The 19652-nt window shown below is 40.5% G+C and overlaps 1 protein-coding gene across 3 annotated transcripts in view; it reads left to right on the top strand.

Moving 5' to 3' along the window:
• The first annotated feature begins 10390 nt into the window (after positions 1-10390).
• Positions 10391-19652, top strand: part of RECK (reversion inducing cysteine rich protein with kazal motifs) — a 64477-nt gene continuing 55215 nt past the window's right edge. For all 3 annotated transcript variants that reach the window (XM_072327713.1, XM_072327712.1, XM_072327715.1), the window contains exons 1-2: positions 10391-10512; positions 13469-13527. In XM_072327713.1, the coding sequence (XP_072183814.1) occupies positions 10431-10512; positions 13469-13527 (141 nt within the window). In that variant the 5' untranslated portion in view covers positions 10391-10430. The remainder of the gene's footprint in view (positions 10513-13468; positions 13528-19652) is intronic.

The raw sequence follows: 19652 nt of genomic DNA, 5'->3' as shown, positions 1-19652 counted from the left end.
CAGAAACGTAGTCAGGGCCTGCAAGATGGGGAAACGAGGCATTGGAGATGACAGGACAAAGAAGGATGTGTAAGGAGTTCATTGTAAGCTCAGAAATTAAAACATATACTGGAATGAGAGCAGTGGGGGAAAAAAAATACCACCTAATGTTTCTTGAGGAGGAGAAAAATTGTATACTGTTTTTATTCTATTTTGCTCAGTAGACCTGAGCTTCTTTAGTGGAAGTATTAGCCTATTTGTTTCTAAGAATACTGTTGGCTTTTAATGACTTTTGTGGTTTGTTGGTGCTTGAGAAAGGATGCAGGCAGTTCCCACTCAAAGCAGTAGTTCAGCAAAGAATGGTAGGAAAGATGTCAGTCTTCAGTAATTTGTTCCATTTAGGATAGTGAAGGCTTTGAGGTCACAGACTTAGTAAAAGCCACCTGTTACCTGTGTGTTTATCCACATTTCCTAGGCACTTGTTAGAAAGCCTGAGCAACTATTTTGAAAACTAAATGATGATATCAGAAAGAGATGTCATAGATTTCTACTCATTACATTCAAATGCTTTAAAAAATTTCCTAAAGAAGGCAAATAGCATGAATTTCACATAACACATGTCATGTGAAAAATCTACACATCTGAAACAGTGCAAGGGCTGAGACCTGTGGTCATACAACTTAAGCAAGTGTTAGGCCTCATAATGTTTGTTTAGGAAGGGGAAAAGGTTTGATGTCTGCCATTTCTCTGATGTATAAATATGAATATTGAAAAGAAAATAGTACAGTCATAACCATCTTCATGGAGTTGCTCTAAGCAAGTGTTACCCTCTTGGTTGCAGTCCACTATTTCATTGCTTGAATTGCTAAATAATTTTGTTAGCTGCAGAAAGTGATCATAAAAACTAGCTTTGCAAATGTTGATGTTTGTCAGGAACAGCTGCTTGATTTCATATGATTTCATGAAAGATGCGTTCACTTGTCCTACCAGGTATGAGCAAGGAATGCAAGGTAGCCAGCATACTTTATATGTAGCAGGCTATATGTACCTGTCATGGATGGAGACTAGAGCACTGCCCACTTCACTCATTGGAGGAAGGTGAAAGGATATTTACTAATATGAAACAGATATATTATATGGTATTTTGAGCAGTGATTACAGCAACTTAAGATTCAAAATGGCTTGATTCGAAATATCCTTGACTGCTAAACAGAAAGTGACAGGTGCATAATTAAGTGTGTAGTCTTGCCAACCCCAGTTACCAGTATAGGTTGGGGACTGGCCTGCTGGAGAGCAGAGTAGGGGAAAGGGACATGGGGGTCCTGGTAGACAGCAGGATGACCATGAGGCAGCACCGTGCCCTTGTGGCCACGAAGGCCAGTGGTTACTAGATGTAGGGTTACTGCTGGATGTAGCTTTTGTTGACCAACCTGTCCAAACACCAGCCAAGTACTATTTTACTCCTTGCACACTGATTTGTAGTTGCTTTTGTTAAAACAAGCCATTATTTATTTTAGCAGTTTATATTCTAAAGAATTGAATCTTTGTCTCCCTTGTGTTTGTTGAGTTATAACCTCTTGAAAAATAATTAAAATTCTCATCTTTCACAAAGGCATAGAATGAGTTGGGTTTGAAGGGACCTTACAAATCATACAGTTCCAGCCCCCCTGCCATGGGAAGGAACACCTCCACTAGCTCAGTTTGCCCTGACCAACACAGCCTTGAACACCTCCAGACATAGGGTATCCACAGCTTCTGTGGGCAAACTGTTCCAGTGCCTTATAACCCTCTAAATAAAGGATCCTTCCCTAACATTTAATCTAAACCTCCCCTTCTTTAGTTTAAAACCATTCCCCGTTGTCCTATTGCTATTAGGCTGTGTAAAAACTTGCTCTCCATCTCAAAAACAAACAAACAAACAAAAAAAAAAAAACAAAACAAAAAAAAACAACAAAAAAACAAAAACAAAAACAAAAAAAAAAGCACCATTTAGGTACTGAAAGGCCACAGCGAGGTCTCCCCAAGCCACCTCTTCAGGGTGAACCACCACCCCAGCAGATTCAGCCTTTCATCATAGGAGAAATGCTCCAGCCATCTGATTGTTGTAGCTTCCTCTGAACCTGCTCCAGCAGCTTCCCATTCTTGTGCTGGGAGCCACAGACCTGGATGTTGTACTCCTGATTGGAGCCTCACAAGGGCAGAGCAGAGGAAGACAATCACACCTCTCACCCTGCTGACAACCCCTCTATATGCAGACCAGGATACTGATGGCCTTTTGTGCTGCAAGTACGCATTTCCAAGGAAAGAAATTCTAAAGTCTAAAACGCCCATCGCTTCAGCACCATCATGCCATTCTCTCACTCCCTATCCTCAGGATATTGGGAGGAAATAATGATGAATGAAAGCTTGATGTAAGAACAGGATAAACAACTATCACCGGCTAAACAAACCTGGCATTAAGGGAGATGAATGTACTCGTAATTTATTGCCTATTGATAACAGATTATTCTAATTATACTAAAAATATCTTTTCCACATCCACCCTCTTCTACCTCTTCCCCACAAGCAGTGCAGGTGAATGTAAATTGTAGTTCGTAACGCTTAATCTCCATTGCTACTTCATGGTCGCCCTCTGCCTCTACTCTACATGGGGCAATTTAAGATCTCTGTTAGGATTACCAGTGTTTTGCCTAAATTGAGAAGATCTTCACCTAACTTGTGTGGTGATTGGCTCTTGGGATAGAATGCACACCACAAAGAGGTGGTGTTTGGTGCTAAGATCATGTTTCTTAATACTGATTTCTACTGTTGTGACTGAGTATTTTAGTTAATTAAGCTGTCTTCACTATTACAACATGTGAGCCTATTTGTTGCCATCTTCACCGGCTGAGATAAACCTCAGGTCTTACACGCTGTCAGACATTAATCAATCTGAGCTTTCTTCTACTAATGTCATAGTGATAGAATAGACTCTCTGACTTGCCCCTCTTTCCTAGAGGATAAACTTTTTGAAACTTTATTATCTTATTCTTTTTTACTTCCGTGAAAATGGTCGTTTTACACAGCAGAATGATCAATAATTACTTTTCTCTCTCTCAGGAAACTGATTTTCCTGCATTTGTTTTGCTTTGAACACTAGATCTTAGATGTCTTTATATTTTTAGATAGACGGGCTCGTGGAGAACCTCTTATTTCCATATATTCGTACCTGAAGTATCCGTTATTCATGTCCCGTTGTTCTCATCACTGGGATAATATTGTCAAACTGCTGGTTTCCATACTTACAGAAGCTCTCTCTACTAAGACCCGTGATTGCAGAGGTTTCCACGTAGACCATTCCAGCCTGTTCAGGTTGCTGTGGATATCATCACTGGTACTTCAGGAAAGCTTGAAATACTCAGAACAGTATTGAACTTGAGGAATTAGGATGCAATATTGTAGGAAAAGAAAGTTTTACAACTTTTGTTTATAAAACTTCTTCAGACAGTATTGTTACTATGACCTAGGCCCTCTCTTTTGAAGTCAAAATCTGCTAAGATGACTGACTGACAGAGAATTTGCACACTTTGCTCCCTTTATTGTTGCCATAATTGCATGCAGGAAGATTGAAGAATACTGAGGAAGCTCGTAACATTGACCTTAGTGCTTGCTTACTGATACTCCCATTGTAGCTGTGCAAATAGATAACCTGGTAGGTAACCCAAATTTATTGATCACTTTGGTAGTTTTTGAGTTCTACCACAAAAGAAAAACAACACAGTTTTGGCTATTGATGTTTTCTTCCTTTGTAACAATGTGTCACTTGCAGTCATGTTCTAGTTTCTGATAGTGAAATGTCCATTTTATTGTTTCCTCTTCTGAAGTTGTTGCAGTCTGCAGTTGAAAGTACCTCCAAATTGTTTTTAAAAGAGGGCAATGAAGCGCTGGAACAGGTTGCCCAGAAATGTGGTGGAAGCTCTGTCCCTGTAGACATTTGAAGTAAGGCTGGACCAGGCTCTGAGCAACCTGATCTTGCTGCAGATGTCCCTGTTCACTCCAGGGCAGTTGGACTAGATGGCCACTAAGGATCCCTTCCAACTCAAATGATTCCACAAAATAATTTATGCTAAAGGCACTATGTTCAGTACAGTTCTTTTGATTTTTAATTAAAAGCAGGTGGTATTGTGTTTTTGTTTTTTAAGACTATTTGAAAGCTGGCTTAAATTAAATCGTTTTCTATGTGATTCAAGTGATAAACATTGAAGTGGTACTGTTTTTCATGACACATCACTCAGTTTTAGAAGGTGAATAATAGCGTGGCTTTTTTCACATCACTGATGTTCTATGCTGGGGATAATTACACTGGCATTTTTGTGCTGCATTTTATGTGCATTTTGTGTTGTGTCATGTTATCAGACATTTCCAGCACTCACTTTATTTGCTTGCTTGCTTTCCTATCCCTTTTTAGCTAATGCAAAATTCTGCTTGTTGGCAAGTTCAAGTTCATGTGCATTTTGCAACCTGTGTCTCCACAGAAGAGACAGCAGCAATTTTACTTGCTGTTCCATGAGAGAAATCCACTTCAAAAGCTGGAGGGCAGTTGGTTTGAGTTTGTTTGAAAATGCAATCTTTATAATTTCTAGAACAAATATCTTGCTTCTTTTCCAGCCTATCTCTTGCAGACTACCCTCCTAAACAGTCTTTCACAAGAAACATTATCCCAGTTGTAGGTCTTCCTGTCTCCGCAGTACAACCTTTGATGTTGTTTGATTGGTTTTGCATTAGCAGCTGCATTATAAAAGGGATTTGCATTAAAACAAATTGATTTTTTGTTTTTGTTTTTTACTAGGACATCCAAATTCTTCTAGCCCCAGCTGTTTTTCTCTGGTCCCCTACTCCAAGGGAAATGTCTCTAAAAATATGCTGTATTGCCTGTAGTGATAAAGCAGTGAAGCAGGGTTGTTTAGCTTCTTCTAAGTCAGAACATCTGTCAGGCTAGAGTGCTTTCTTTCTGTTTAGATGTGGAGAGAAGAATTTTTGTCTGTTCATAACATGAATTCCCTTACTTTTCACTCCTTCGCACAAAACACTTTACAGATTATTGCTTTTGCTTTGACCTCTTGCTGCTTAAAGTGTACAGGATGAAACTTTCTTTTCTTCTGTTTTAGGTTTGATGTTTGCAGAAGCAAATGTGTCTGTTGGTATTGACTGGACAGTATCCTTAACTTTCAAAGTCTCTCCCAAACTGTTAGGCTAAAAGCAGTTCAAATGTTTACCAAAAACAGGCCCAGACAGATGTTCACCTGTGACACAGCAGCAGTATTGAGAGAGCTTCCATGTCTGCCTTTGTATTGTTGATTCCTTTACTAAGACATAACTGCTCAAGCAGTTGTCTCACCACTGAATTTTTCAAGTTTTGATGTGTTTATTTTTCCTTTACTTTCAGTTATCTTAAAACACTACTGGAGGTGACTTATATTAAGCAAAAGTTCAGAAGACTGTCATTTGGAGTTTAACCCAGCCTAAGCTGAATCCAGTAACTTTATAAACAATTACAGATGTTTTACACATGGGTATCTCATTAGGTTATGAGTTAATCTCTCTAATATAAACTTGTGTGCTTTTTTCAGGGTTCCCTGGGGGCCTCTTTAAACCTGTCTCTCTAGATGAATCCTGACATTCAGGAAGTATAAGCTACAAGTCCTAGCAGTGTATGTGATTGTGGGCCTGACATGAAGTACCTAGGCAGAACAGACACGGACTTGACAAGTTTTCACAAAGAAAACAAAACTTGAAGAATTAATGGAAGAAATCAAAGCTGATCCTCAAGCAAAGTTGTTCATGCCAGGCCTACTAAAAGCAAAGAAAGGGTATTTAAAGTCAGAGGTGATCACAGAGAGAATAAGAATGTGGAAAAGCTGGCCATCATTAGGTGTTGCTTATGCACAACTTAGTATAGGCTGATGGCTTTGTACCCAGTCAGTGAAATCAAGGATGAAAAATCAAGACCGGGAAAGAAACAAAGCTGTATGTGTAACAGTTCTCATGCCATCTGTGCATTTGAAGAGGTGCTAGACAGAAATTTGCTGATACATTCTATTTTGAAGGCAGCGGGGAAGATACTGCAAGCATTGTCTGTACTGTTATTTTTCATATAGAAAATCAAAACAGAATTGATTTGTTTTCATGTGGCTTTTGGGAAAAAATAAAAAGACATGGATCTTTGTAATCTGCGCAGCTAAAACATCAAGGCAGGGAGAAAACATCTTCATTATAGAAAAGAGTGAAATTATTATAAACACTCAAGGACACCACTCTTCATAGGTGGAAGGAAAACAATTATACTTTTCATACATCAGCCATCTCTAGTATAGAGAAAGGATAAAATGAAGTATGTTTTTATTGTGAATGTAGTGGATAAATTATTCCTGATTATTCCATCCTGCAAAGGGCATGTTGCTTATGGCTTAAGGAAGCCAGAAAAAGTAGTGAGCTTTGGCTTGCTAGTCTGTGATGAGGCTGATGCCTTGCTTTCACAGAAAAGCAACTGACAGCTTTATTTTGTAGCAAGCTGTAATCTTTCTGTTGGTAAATGCAGTCCATGTGTTAGTTTCCCACTGCAAGCTCCAATTCACCCTTCAGTTACTGAGAAAATGACCATTATTAATATATATAAGTGCAATTACACAGCACATTTGTGGAAAAGCAGCATAGCAGAAGATGCAGATGTGAAGACCATATCTGTATGTCGGACAGTGACTGCAGTCAGGAAAATTTTTGTATTGCTGTTTCCAGACTGCCCTGCAGTAACAATGGCGTTTGTTACAAATGTCAGAGAGAACATTATCACCATGACAGTTTTTTCTGTGGTTGATTGCCTTGTAGGCTTGGCTTAAAAGGTGCAAAACAGGAATCTCATAATGGTTTAAACCACAAGCGTTCAAATTTTTGGCTCACCTGGGCTGCACTAAGAGGGATTGTTTTGGGCCACATATAAAATATATATTGTAGAATCATAGAATCATAGAATCAACAAGGTTGGAAAAGACCTAGAAGATCATCCAGTCCAACCGTTCACCTTTTATCAATAGCTCTCACTAAACCAGTGGCGCAGTGGTATAAGCTGCTGCCTGCGGCACTGGAGGGCCCGGGTTCGAATCCCCCCCCTGTGGCGCAGGGGTAGAAGTGCCGCTTAGCTACACAGGGGGCTCGAAACCTGGGAGTTGGACTCGATGATCTCTAAGGTCCCTTCCAACTCGCACGATACTATGATACTATGATATGATGATGTCCCTCAACACAACATCCAATCATTCCTTGAACACCCCCATGGTTGGTGACTCCATCACCTCCCTGGGCAGTCCATTCCAGTGCCTGACCACCCTTTCTGAGAAGTAATACTTCCTAATGTCCAGCCTGAATCTCTCCTGCCACAGCTTGAAACCATTCACCTGTAGTCCTATCACTAATGACACAAGAGAAGAGGCCAGCCCCCAGCTCACTACAACCTCCCTTCAGGAAGTTATAAAGAGCAATAAGATCTCCCATGAGCCTCCACTTTTCCAGGCTGAACATTCCCAGCTCCTTCAGTCGCTCCTCATAAGGCCTGTGCTCCAGACCCCTCACCAGCTTTGTTGCCCTCCTTTGAGCATGTTCCAGGGCCTCAATGTCTTTCTTGCAGTGGCCCAAAACTGGACACAGTACTCGAGGTGTGGCCTCACCAGTGCTGAGTACAGGGGAACAATCACTCATCTGCTCCTGCTGATGTTTCTGATGTACGCTAGGGTGCTGTTGGCCTTCTTGGCCACCTGGGCACACTGTCGGCTCATGTCCAGCTGATCATCAATCAGTACCCCCAGGGCCATTTCCTCTACGCAGTCTTCCAGCCACTCCGCCCCAAGCCTGTAGCATCACCCGGGGTTGATGTAGCTGAAGTGCAGGACATGGCATTTGGTCTTGTTGAACCTCATTCCATTGGCTTCAGCCCAGCTCTCCAGACTGTCCAAATCCTTCTGTAGGGCCTCACTACCCCCAGGCAGATCCACACTCTCAGCTAATTTGGTGTCATCTGTAAACTTACTGAGGGTGCACTCAATGCCCTCATCCAGGTCATCAATAAAGATATTGAAGAGGACAGGCCCCAAAAGCTGACATATGAGAGCTGTTGTGAAAGCAATGCATCTTATTCTATTATGATGGCCACCACGTCAGAGGCAGATGTTGGTGGTACAGCAGTAGAGGCTGAAGCTTCCTCCAAACGTTACATTTTGTTGCCATAGCAGGGAGGGCACCAGAGGGGCAGTGTGGAAAAATGGCATCTAGCAGGAAAGTCCATCTGAAGCAAAAGTGTCTCACTGAATTCCTTCATGGGGGAACAATTGCACGCACTAGCATTCATCTATGCTAACTGAGCACTTCTGGAGATCAAGCAGTGGATATGATCACAGTGACGACAGTGGGTGGCATGTTTCAGCAGTGGTGCTCGTTCATTGCTGGTGAAAATGCATACCTAATGGTAGTGACTTATATTGAAAAGTAGTGCTTTGTAACTGTGAACATGCTCTACCAAATAGTGTTATTGTGCTCTTTGTATCTGTAGCTGTTTCCATGGAAATAAATAGGAGGCATTATTTTTGCAGTATATATAAGTAACAGAAAATATTTTTCAATATATATTTTTATTAAAACTTTTTTTTTCTTTCTTTTTTAAGTGGACAACAAAAACATAAAACTAGGGGCATTTTTTTTGACCTTGTTTTTGTGAAACTAATGCATCAGTCTGATCCAATGAAATTGGTTGACATTTTGACTGAGTTCTCAAGGTACTTGTTGGAAAACTTTGGCATTGGACTCGATGATTTCCCAAGATCCTTCCAACCCTCACATTTCTGTGATTGTCTTCTAGTATTAAGATAATAAATAGAAATAGAAGGTAACCAAGGTGAAAATGACTTTTCATCTAGGAAAGTAGCATGTTGAATCTGGTGGCTCAACAGTTCTTAAAAGCTTTATTGTGAATACCCAGAGCTATTAAGTTACCAGCAATACCAGCATCTTTCCTCTGCCTTTTTTCTTGTAGAATAGATAACTATCATCGTTGATAATAATTTTGTATTTAATTGGCTGGCATTCAGAGAGAACAGTCTGTGCAGCAAACAGCCTTCACCCACGTGTTAAACTGGGACAAATTAAACCACTGAGCATTACTTGGGAAAAGCGTATCAAATTCATTCAGGCCTGACTGTATTTCAATGTAACTGAACCAGAGTAAAAACTTGGCCTTTTGGCTGATGCTGCTTTTGGATCTGCTGCTATCTAGTGGGCCTCTGGTGAATTATAGGTGCATATATAAAAGACTAACAGAAGTTAACCTTGGGTTTAGGGGGGAAAAGCCCAGCTGTTCAAACTTGCATGCAAGCACAGTTATATATTAGCAGCAAAAGGGGAAAGAGAAAAAAAAAAAAAAAAAAAAAAAAAAAAAAAAAAAAAAAAAAAAAAAAGTGAGATTATCCTGGCTGCTTTTCAGTTTCATGAAGTCACATGCAGAGCAACAACTTTAATTTGACTTCAAATTAAAATGTAACTAAATGTAGTGTTATTTCTTATGGCTTTGCTCCATAAAGATATAATATGATTTAATTGCTCGATAGCTGATGGCCAGATATAAAACTGGGATTGGGACAAAACCGACTGGGATGAGGGGCTGGGGAAAGGATAAGAGCAGAGTTTGCAAGATGCTGTATGTTCCATGTTTTTAAGACGACTTCTGTGCTGCTGTTGCCCAGGTCTGACCACGGAATGGCTGTGGCACTCAGCCAAGAAGCCTGAAGTATCAAAAGCCTGCCTATCCGACTTTGAAACAGTCAGAATTCTCTGAGACGGAGTTAACAGTCATGCATTGAGCAGCGATTTAAATCTGCTTTGGATAACTTAGATTTAATTTCTCATGAATTCTATATAAATATAAAACCTGATCCGGATAGAAAAATAAGACAAAATACAGCTGCAGTCTTTCCTCACTTGTCTCCACGGGCCGAATCTCCATGGGTTATCTACATTGTCTTCCAGCCGCCGTGGACAGGAGCTTCCCACACGGAGCTGGAGCACGGGGACGGGATGCTCACGAAGAACACACAGTCTGAAGGACAGAAGAACAAAAGCAGCAGCGACCAGCAAAGCGCTTCAGGCTCTTTCCTAGAAGTAGAGCTCACAGAGCGGTTACTGTAGAGCTGCAGCCAGCCCTTCGCATCCTGCTCAGTCCGAGCCCACACTCCGCAATAGCTCCATCCTGGCAGCTCATTTTACTACAGACCTCGCCGAGTCCCCGGGCGCTAGCCGGAATGTCCACGGCGTCCAGGCGGCGGGGCGGGGCCCGGCGGACGAGCTACAGCCAATGGGGGCTGTTGGCGTCATAGCTTGCCCGTCGGCCTGTCCGGCCCCCTGGTTTGCTGGCTGAGGGTTTGTGACCGGCCATGGCGGCGGCGGTAGCTGCGTGGCCTTGGACGCTGTTGTGCCTGGCGGCGGTGCCACCTCTGCTCTCCCCGTTAGCGGCCGGTGAGTAACGGGGTGCGGGGAGCGTGGCAGGGAGACGGCTCGGCAGGACCCTGCTCCACAACATGGCGCAGGGGCGAGGCCGGGGGGTGTCGGAGCCTCCGGAGAGGGGCTGGGGCCGCCCGTTTGTTGTTACTGCGGTCGTGGTATCCGTTGCGGCTCTTCTTGGCAGTGCTCAAAAGCTCAATGAAAGAAGGTAGCGAGAATGTAGGTAGTGGCATATAGCTTTAATTAAACATGTCGCGCTGGCAGCGTGAGTGGGTAACGTGAAAAATGTAACACCTTCAAGTAGAAAACTGCAATACCAAAAGCGTTTGAGGGCACGGCACGGTTGAACTGCAGTTCTGGTTTCCACTTCAAGGAAGAAAGCAGTGAAAAACTGGTGTATTGGAACATGACGTAGTATAGCCCAGCTCCTTGATAAGGCTGATCGTATGACTGAGATAGCAGAAACATTGAATGTTGTCTAAGATATTCATGAAGTGGCAAGTACAGTTAAACATGTGCATTGTCTTAGTAGCCAATGTAAATTCTCGTCATAGGCTGGAAGCTCTGAATTCTTGGGTCTCTGAAGTGTAAGGATTACTCTGAGGGGAAATTGATGTGATGAAAAATGTCTGAGACAGTGAAACAATGCAGTGAGAAAGTTGAGTGAGTAACCACAATTTCTGGTTGTGAGGAAAGCATACATTTAAGTACATCTGACCCAGAGGGTTGTTGTTTATTTTGACAATTAATTTGGTGGGTATTTTTTTATTATGACCCCTTTCTCCAATGTTATATTGATATGTTTGCAATTTGATGGCTTTGTCAATTACTTAAATGAAATAATAAATGAAAATTAAAGTTGGTGGAACATGTTAGTTAGTGATAAAACTGATACTGGTCAAATTGGCCCAAGGAACAGTGTGCAGGGAATCACAGAATCATAGAATTGCTGAGGTTGCAAAAGACTTTCAAGATCAAGTCAAACCTCAGCCTAGCCATACTGCCCTAACTCTTAACCCACCACTAAATCATGTCCCTGAGCACTGCATCCAGATGGTTTTTATACACATCAAGGGATGGTGTCTCAACCACTTCCCTGGGGAGTCTATTCCAGTGCTTAACAACCCTTTCTGTAAATAATTTTTTCCTGATACCCAACCTAAACCCTCATCCTGTCATCAGTGAGGAGAGGCCAACCTCGCTTTTGCTGCAGTCGCATTTCAGGTATTTGAAGAGTGTGAATCTGCCCATCTGCCAACTCCCTCAGCACTCTAGGGTGCAGTCCATCAGGTCCCATGGACTTGTGGGTGTCCAGCTTTTGGAGCAGGTTCAAAACCATCTCATCATGGATTGTGCAGGCCTACTCTGTTCCCTGACCCCATCTACCAGCACTGGGGGCTGCGTGCCCAGAGAGCAACTAGTCTTACTATTGAAGACTGAGGAAAAGAAGGTATTAAGTACTTCAGCCTTTTCCTGATCCTTGGTCACTGTCTTCTACTCTGCATCTGCCAGGGGATGGAGATTCTCCCTAGCCATCCTTACTGTTGATGTATTTATAAACATATGTTTTATGTGTATCGTTCACCTTAGTGGCCAAGTTCAGTTCTAGCTAGGCTTTGGCCTTTCTATTTTATCCCCTCACCATTTCTCTGTGTATTTCATACCTCATAAGTTGCTTGCCCCCTCTTTCAAAAACCATAAACTTTCCTTTGTTTCTCAAGTTCCAGCCAAAGGTTTCTGTTCAGCCAATCTGGTCTCCTTCCCCATCAGCTCATCTTCTGTGACTTGGGGATGGTCAGCTCCTGCACCTTTAAAATTACTTCCTTAAAGTATTCACAGCCTTCCTGGGCTCCCATGCCATCCAAAACTACCTCCCCAGGGACCTTTTCAACCATGGTCAAAAAAGAGACTAAAGTCTACCCAAGGTGGCAGTTCTGCTGACTCCCCTCCATGGTTCAGCAAGGATTAAGAAATCTAGCATCTCATGATCACTCTGCTCCAGATTGCCTCCAACCTTAACATCCCCCACAAGACCTTCTCTGTTAACAAACAGCAGGTCCAGGATTTTGCTTCCCCTTGTTGGCTCCTTTACCAGCTGCATCAGGAAGTTATCTCCCACACACTCTAGTAACCACCAGGACTGTTCCCTAACTGTTGTACTATAAATGCAGCAGATGTCTGGGAAGTTGAAGTCCCCCACAAGAACAAGGGGAGCAATCCTGCAAGGTGTGCCATTTTTTGTCTTCAAATTTGAAAACATTTTAGGCCATTTTCTGCATTTGTAGATCATTAAAGTCAATTTTATGATTTCATTCTTTCATCTCCCCATATCTTAAGCAGGACTTCTGCTTTCTTCTTTAGTTACAGGTGTTTTGCTGCACTGTTTCTATTTATTAGTGAAAACATTCACAACTTATGAGTTAAATTTCAGTTTATCTTCATGAATTATAGATTTCAGCATTAAAACGTAGTTCAGAAATCTATTAGCTATTTTAAATTGTGACAGCTTTTTGATTGATATTGTTGTTTTGTTGTTTTTTTTTTCTCCTGTTCCTTGACATTTTCAAGCTGAATTCTCCTATTCATTTATTTGTTTATTTATTTTTAACATCCTCTCAGTATTGAAGGATTTTGGGTTTGTTGATGGCCATGCTAAGCTCATGCAAATCGAAGAGCGGAAACATAGCTGGAAGAATAATGCACATGGTGCTGCTCCAGCCATGGCAGTAAATGTTCAGTGTGAGGCTGGGCAAACTGAATCAGTGTCAGCTTTGGAAAAAAAATTTCTTGGATTTTTGGTGTTTCTGTTTTGTTGTTTTGCTTTCTGGAAGGGAAAATTTCTCACAGTAACCAGTGGACCAGACAGGTTGTTCTGATTCATCGTCCATCAGCTCAGTAATTCTCTTCAGAGGAGATGGTAAAGTACTTTAAGTTGTTTGAACACCATCTTCCCTTTCCTGCTTTTACATAGGTCTGTCTTGTTGTTACCATGCGAAGGACAATCTAATGTGCCGGGATGTTTGTGAGCAGGTAAGCTTACTGTATTATTTATCTCTCAGAGTTAAAACCATGCTTTTAGACAATGATTTAGCAAAAACAATGGTATAAGTAAGTAACTATCTATGTGTAAGTACATGTGAATCACAAAATGTAGTATTGTTATCTAAATGAGAACATAAAGAAATGTTCTTTCATAAAGAAATGTGTAGTCTTCTTCCCTTTCAAAGTGGATTCTTCATCAGGTTCTGGTGAAAATCAGGAGACATGGAGTTGAAACTTGAATTCAGGATTTTGCCAAGAAGTGATAAGCATATTGGAAAATGTGAGGGATGAGGGTAATTTACTACATTTCTGGATCATGTGCTTTTTTTGAGAATTTCAAATGAAGAGCAAAGTGTTGGTGCTGTTTTTTTTCTCCTCCTAGTTGTTGCTTCTTAACTAAGAGTGAGATACTCATTGCGTTGTCTGTGAATCCAGCAAAAATGCACTTACTCTGTTCGTACAGAGCTGTTTATGTTGAACCCAAACCTGGAAAACATTTTCTATTACATCTGTTTAGATTTGTAGCTTTGGATAATACATTGTTCATCTTAGTGTGCATGTGTATTTATTTATGTAATTGTATGTACCAAGATTTTTTTAAATTAAAAAAACGATACGTAAACATGCACAAATTTAATGTCAAATTTGTGCCCTTGCATCATAGTTACCTCTTTTTTTTTTATATATATTACTCGTTTTGAAGCTATCAAGCGCTGAACCTGGTTATGATTGAAGTCTTATTTACTACAGTTTAATACTGAAAATTTTGTTTAAATTGCTCTTCTGCCTTTTTGGTATGGACTTCAGCCAAATCCCCTTTCAGCTTCCCTATTTGTCTTAGGATGCCTTAAGAACCTATAATTATGCTTATAGGCCTTCCAGCTTAATTTTCTGTCTTTGTATACATGTAAACACATTACTATAAATGAAATAGCGCTTAGTTGAAGAAATGTTCAAACTTTTATGGTAAGAAACTGTTACCAAATGGCAAGTTTGGCCACTGTGTTGAGATAGCATTTGGAATAATCTATTCAATTTTTTCTTATCTTTCACCAACTTGAAGTTCCTACTAGTTCCTCATGTTAGCTCTTCATGAGGCCTTGAGCTTTTCATCGTCAAATTTCATCCTGTTTCTGCTACACAATTTCTATTTAGCATGTAGGGTTTTTGTGTTGTTTACCTGATTGGTTTGTTCTAGTTGTGTTGTTTTTATGGTCTCGCCTCATCTGGATGGTGTCTGTCTACTCATGGAAGGAAAGATTGCCAGATTATATGGTTATTGTATATTAAAATTCATGTCTTCTGACAGTAGGAAGAAGTTTATTTATCTGTCTTCAGATATGCACTTCAGTAATAGATCTCAGGTCTTGCAGTGGGTGAGGAAGAACAGGCTCTGCCAAGGAGCCATATGTGTTTAACTTATGGATTGATAACAGTGCCACCAGAACAAAGTCTTACTTCTGTATGGGATGGAGGGAATCATCTCCTGACTAGACTTGCTCCATCATCAGGTTTGGTTTTTGGGGGTTTAAGATGTTGCAGAAATTTCCAGGTTTGTCCTTGGACTGTTTATGTTAATGTGTTGATCTGCTTGGACATCAGTGTTCCTACTGAGAAAAGCCTCACATGGATAAGGGGCAGCTACAGGCACTTTCCTACACATTAGGAATAAAGGCTTGGGTAAGATTAAGGAATCCTGATAACTCCTCGCTCAACTACTTTATGTCACAGATTAAGTGGTTACCCAGCATGTGAGTATATAGTTATCACAACAGTGGGTTCACAAGATTCTATAGTAGACAAGAACATGTAGACTACTTCCTAAATTTCTTGATTTTATTACAGATTGCTACAAATCCCCAGTAGCAAGTACATTTATGATTAATAACATTATATATCTAGTTATTACAGAACAATAGTAGCAACAATCAGTAGTAGCTACAAATATATTTTCATATTACAAACTGCTACAAACTTATCACTAGTAAAGTAGCAAATGTACATTTAATTATGTACATTTAATTATGCGTGTTATATGCACTTTTTTTTTCTCTTAGTATTTTGTGTTATGTTAATGGAACCAATCATGCATCAGACCAGTCCCAGAAGTGGGGCCAACTGAAGTCAGGGTTTTTGTCATGGGGAGGGAAGGACTTAAGGTCCTGACCAACTCAGTCGTTCTGTGATTCTTTGAAGTTTCATGTTGGAGATGATCTATGTCACTCAATTTGGAGTCAGCCAGGTGTCCCCACCACGGGGACAATCTGTCTGGGAAATCCTGTAGGAAAAGTTCCTGCACAGGAAGTTCTCAGAGACAGAAGTTCTATTTTTGATTGGAAGTGAGAATTTAACAAGGATGTTAGATAAAACGGTACCCAAGAAAATTCTCCAAGCCAAATGATAGTTTAGAAAGTCAACAATAGTTTATTACAGTGCTGAGTGCATGAGTATCTCTCCACAAAGCATGCACACCCTAGAGCCAAATCACTCATTTTATATGTTTAACATGAATGTTCATAAAATTTCCATGAAGTTCCTGTTTATTTCCAGAATTGTCATACGTATTAAATCTAGTGCCTGCATTTGTCAGTCAAGGGGTTCTTGCATGGGGTCTTTCAGTTTGCCCATGTGTGGTCCTTATGTTGAGGTACACAAAGTATAATCTGCTTATGACTCCAAGCGGTTTGTTCTTTGAATGCTAAGTTGCTTAAGTCTTTGGTGTCAGGGACTTAAGATGAGATAGCGTGACACCACTTAGAAATAGCCAACAGATGCTGCTATTTTCTGTTTTTTACTGAGACAAGCAGTATATTGTGACACTTTCTTCTCTCAGACATTTTACTTTTCTCAGACTATTTTTTCTTTCACCTAGAACAGCCAGTTTCTGTAGCTGATTCCTACTTTATGAGAATGTTTCCCTAGTTCTGTGTACTGTTTCTCTTCTTTCCAGCTAATAAGCTGCTGTTATAGTTGCTTGTTTTTGACTTTATTGGTGGTAGGTATATTCAGAATGTCTTTGGTTCTGCACGTGAGAGATGCCACCTGAATGGCAGAGGTGCCATTCTTGTGGATGTTCTTAGTTCACAGACCTTGTTCCCAGGGTGGCAGACGTGTTCTTCTGCCAGTGTTTTACCAGATGTTTTCTGTAAGCATTTTTACCATTATACCCACATCACCGTTATGGCTGCCCTCACCATTAAAAAAAGAAAACTCTGGTTACAGGTTTGTTTGATTATTTTTATTTTTCCCTACAACTAATGTGACTCAAACATCTATTCTTTTTTTTTTTTTTTTTCGTTCGTAGTAAGCACTATTAAAAGCTTTATCACAGTATTTCCTCCTTGTCATGATTATTTGATTCGTTCTGTTAGATAGCATAGAAAGAAGTAAGTGGGCTTGTCTTTCTTTAGCTAACCTTTCTTCCTAAGCTGTTGTCAGGGAAGTTTCACAATGATGCTTTTCTTGGTGGTATTCATCTCTGTATCAGTCCAGAGGTTTCTGTGGGATAAGAGCAGTCTATCTCAGTCCTTAGGAAAACAAGTAAATGTTTCAGGAGCCAAGATCAACTAAACAAAAATCAGTCAGGTCAGTTACAGTGCAGAAAGGCAGTATAAAGTATACAGGATGTAAAAGCAGGGGAAAGTTCTGGATGAAGAATCAAAAAATTTTGCAGAGGCATGTAAGGACTATATTAGGAAAGAAAATCTCAGCAAAAGGTGTCAGGGCAACACAGAGTCCTACTTGCTGTAGGAAGTCGTCCTGATAGCATATATAAGCTTGCAGTGACACCATCGAGCTCCCTCAGATGCAAACTATCATCTTTGAAAGGTAGAATTCGGGAGATGTTCCTAGTGACTGGAGAAGGGTATGTTGTTTGCCTCTCTTTTCCCCAGGAAAAAGAGTGGAGTGGAAAGAATAAATAAAAAAGCTGAATTACTCTTTCCAAACCAGAAAACTATCCATCTTTCCTTAAATCTCTGAAGAGATCATAGGCAGAGTCTTGAAACACATTTCTGATCATGTGTCAGTCATGCCTGAGAGATGTCATTGCTCTTGATAATAAAATGGCTGGATTTCTGGGTGAGGGCAAAGAAGTAGTTGTCATTTGCACTGACTTTAAGGGTTTCAACACTGTCTCCCTCAATATTTTTCTGTCCATTTTAGCATATTATGGCCTTGGTGGATGAACAGCTAGATGACTAAAAAATTGTCTGAATAATCGGGTTCAGAGAAGAGAAGTTAAGAAGTCATACTTTATCTGTAGGACAGTAAGAAGTGGAATGCCAAAGGGATCTGTACTGGAACCTGTCCTGTTTATCATCTTTATTAATGACATGGAGGAGGCAGTTGAGTCAGTCTTGTTGAGTTACAAGTTGATACCAAACTGGGAAGAAGAATTGATAATCTCAGAAGCAAGGCTACCATCCAGAGCAACCTGGACTGCTGGAAGGAATTGGCCAACAATAAGTCTATGAAACTCAGCAAGGACAAATGCAAAGTCCTACACCTGGCAATAATTACTTGCAGCAATACAGATTGGAGATTTATTCACTGGAGAGCAGGTTTGTTGAAGAGGATCCAGTGGTGTTAGTATACTGACAGCAAGTTGGATGAGAGATGCTGTGCTTTGACAGAGAAGAGGAGAGCCTGGGATATTTTAACAGGAGCATAGTCAGCATTTCTAGAGAAATGATCGTCTCCAGAATTTGTTACACCATATCTAGAATACAGTGTCCAGTTTTGGTCCATGCTGTTACAAGACATCAGTTAACTGAAGGTGGGTGTGCTCAGATGATCAGGGAGCAGATGCCATTTATGGGGAAGCTGAGATAACTGGTTTTAGCAGGGGAGGAAGGAATACATCAGCAACATTTTGATATCTGTAAAAGGTTGTTCAGGGGGTAGAGCCAGGCTCTTCACAGTGGTCCCTAGTGGGAGGCTGAGATTGAAAGCAAAGAATTCTAGCTGGTTATAAAGTAAAATTTCTCCACTGTAAGGACAGAAGAGTGTCTGTACATTCTTTGTCCTTTTGTGTTTTCAAGATCTGACAGAGCAACGTAGTCTGACATCATGGGTGACCCTGCTTTGAGCTGGAGTTTGGAATAAATCCCTTCAAATCTGGATTATTTTATTGATCTGTGACCCTGAAAGATTCCAAATGCTACTGCAGTTCTTTCCTTGCTATCTTTTCTGAAACCTGCAACTACTGTTATCTTAGTTTCCTTGATGTAGGTTTACCAAACTGTATTGTATTTCTTATTAAGGATATGGAATGCATCCGTGTGTCAGTTATTCCTGTATCTTCCAGTTTTGTTCCCACATGAATAGATGTTTCCATTTCTTTTATTGACTGGCTTCATACTTTAATTTAGAAGTGTTTTACTTGATTGAGTGTTAAAAGAAATAAGAATTGAAGGCATAATCAGTGTGGGAACACAAAACAATTTAAAATACACTGAGGACTCAATTTAACACATCCATGATTTTTTTTTTTTTTTTTTTAAGAAAAAGATTTATATGATAAAGGAAATGAGAGAAGCAACAGTACAAAGTAGTCTGAAAGAAACATGGGGGGGGGAAGCAGAAATGTACATGATTGAGAATTGTTAATAAGGTAAGGATAAGACTTCTTTCCAAGTTTGGCTGTTCAAATATTTTCACTTGTAAGATATTGCCGGTGGCCATTTTGTCTAACCTACTGCTCAGAATGTGCTCGTGTCAAAATAAAATCAAGTGTCTCTGGACTTTGTTGGTGAAGTTTTGAATGCCCTCAAGGATGGGCTTTCCGCAGCCTCTTTGGGAAAACTGTTCTAGTGCTTAACTACTCTCATGGGAACATTTTTTTTTCTTCCTTTGCATCCCTTCAAAATTTAACTTACTGCAAAATCATTACTTTTGCAGCTCATCCTTCCACTGTGCAACCCCTGAGAACAGTCTGGCTCTGTCTTCCAGAGTACCAGCTTCAGGTACTTGAAGACAGGAATTTAGATACATATACCTTATCCCCTCTTAATCAGTAAACAGCTTGTCTTTTTGTGTCTCAGACTCCAGAGTCTTTGTGACTTTTCATCAGTTTGTCTGTTGCATGGATGTGATATTACAGATATGGCTTT

The sequence above is a fragment of the Excalfactoria chinensis genome, chromosome 2 (assembly GCF_039878825.1).
Source record: "Excalfactoria chinensis isolate bCotChi1 chromosome 2, bCotChi1.hap2, whole genome shotgun sequence".
Taxonomy (NCBI): Eukaryota; Metazoa; Chordata; class Aves; order Galliformes; family Phasianidae; genus Excalfactoria; species Excalfactoria chinensis.
The sequence above is the reverse complement of the archived record's forward strand: the minus strand, read 5'-3'. Positions and strand labels throughout refer to the sequence as shown.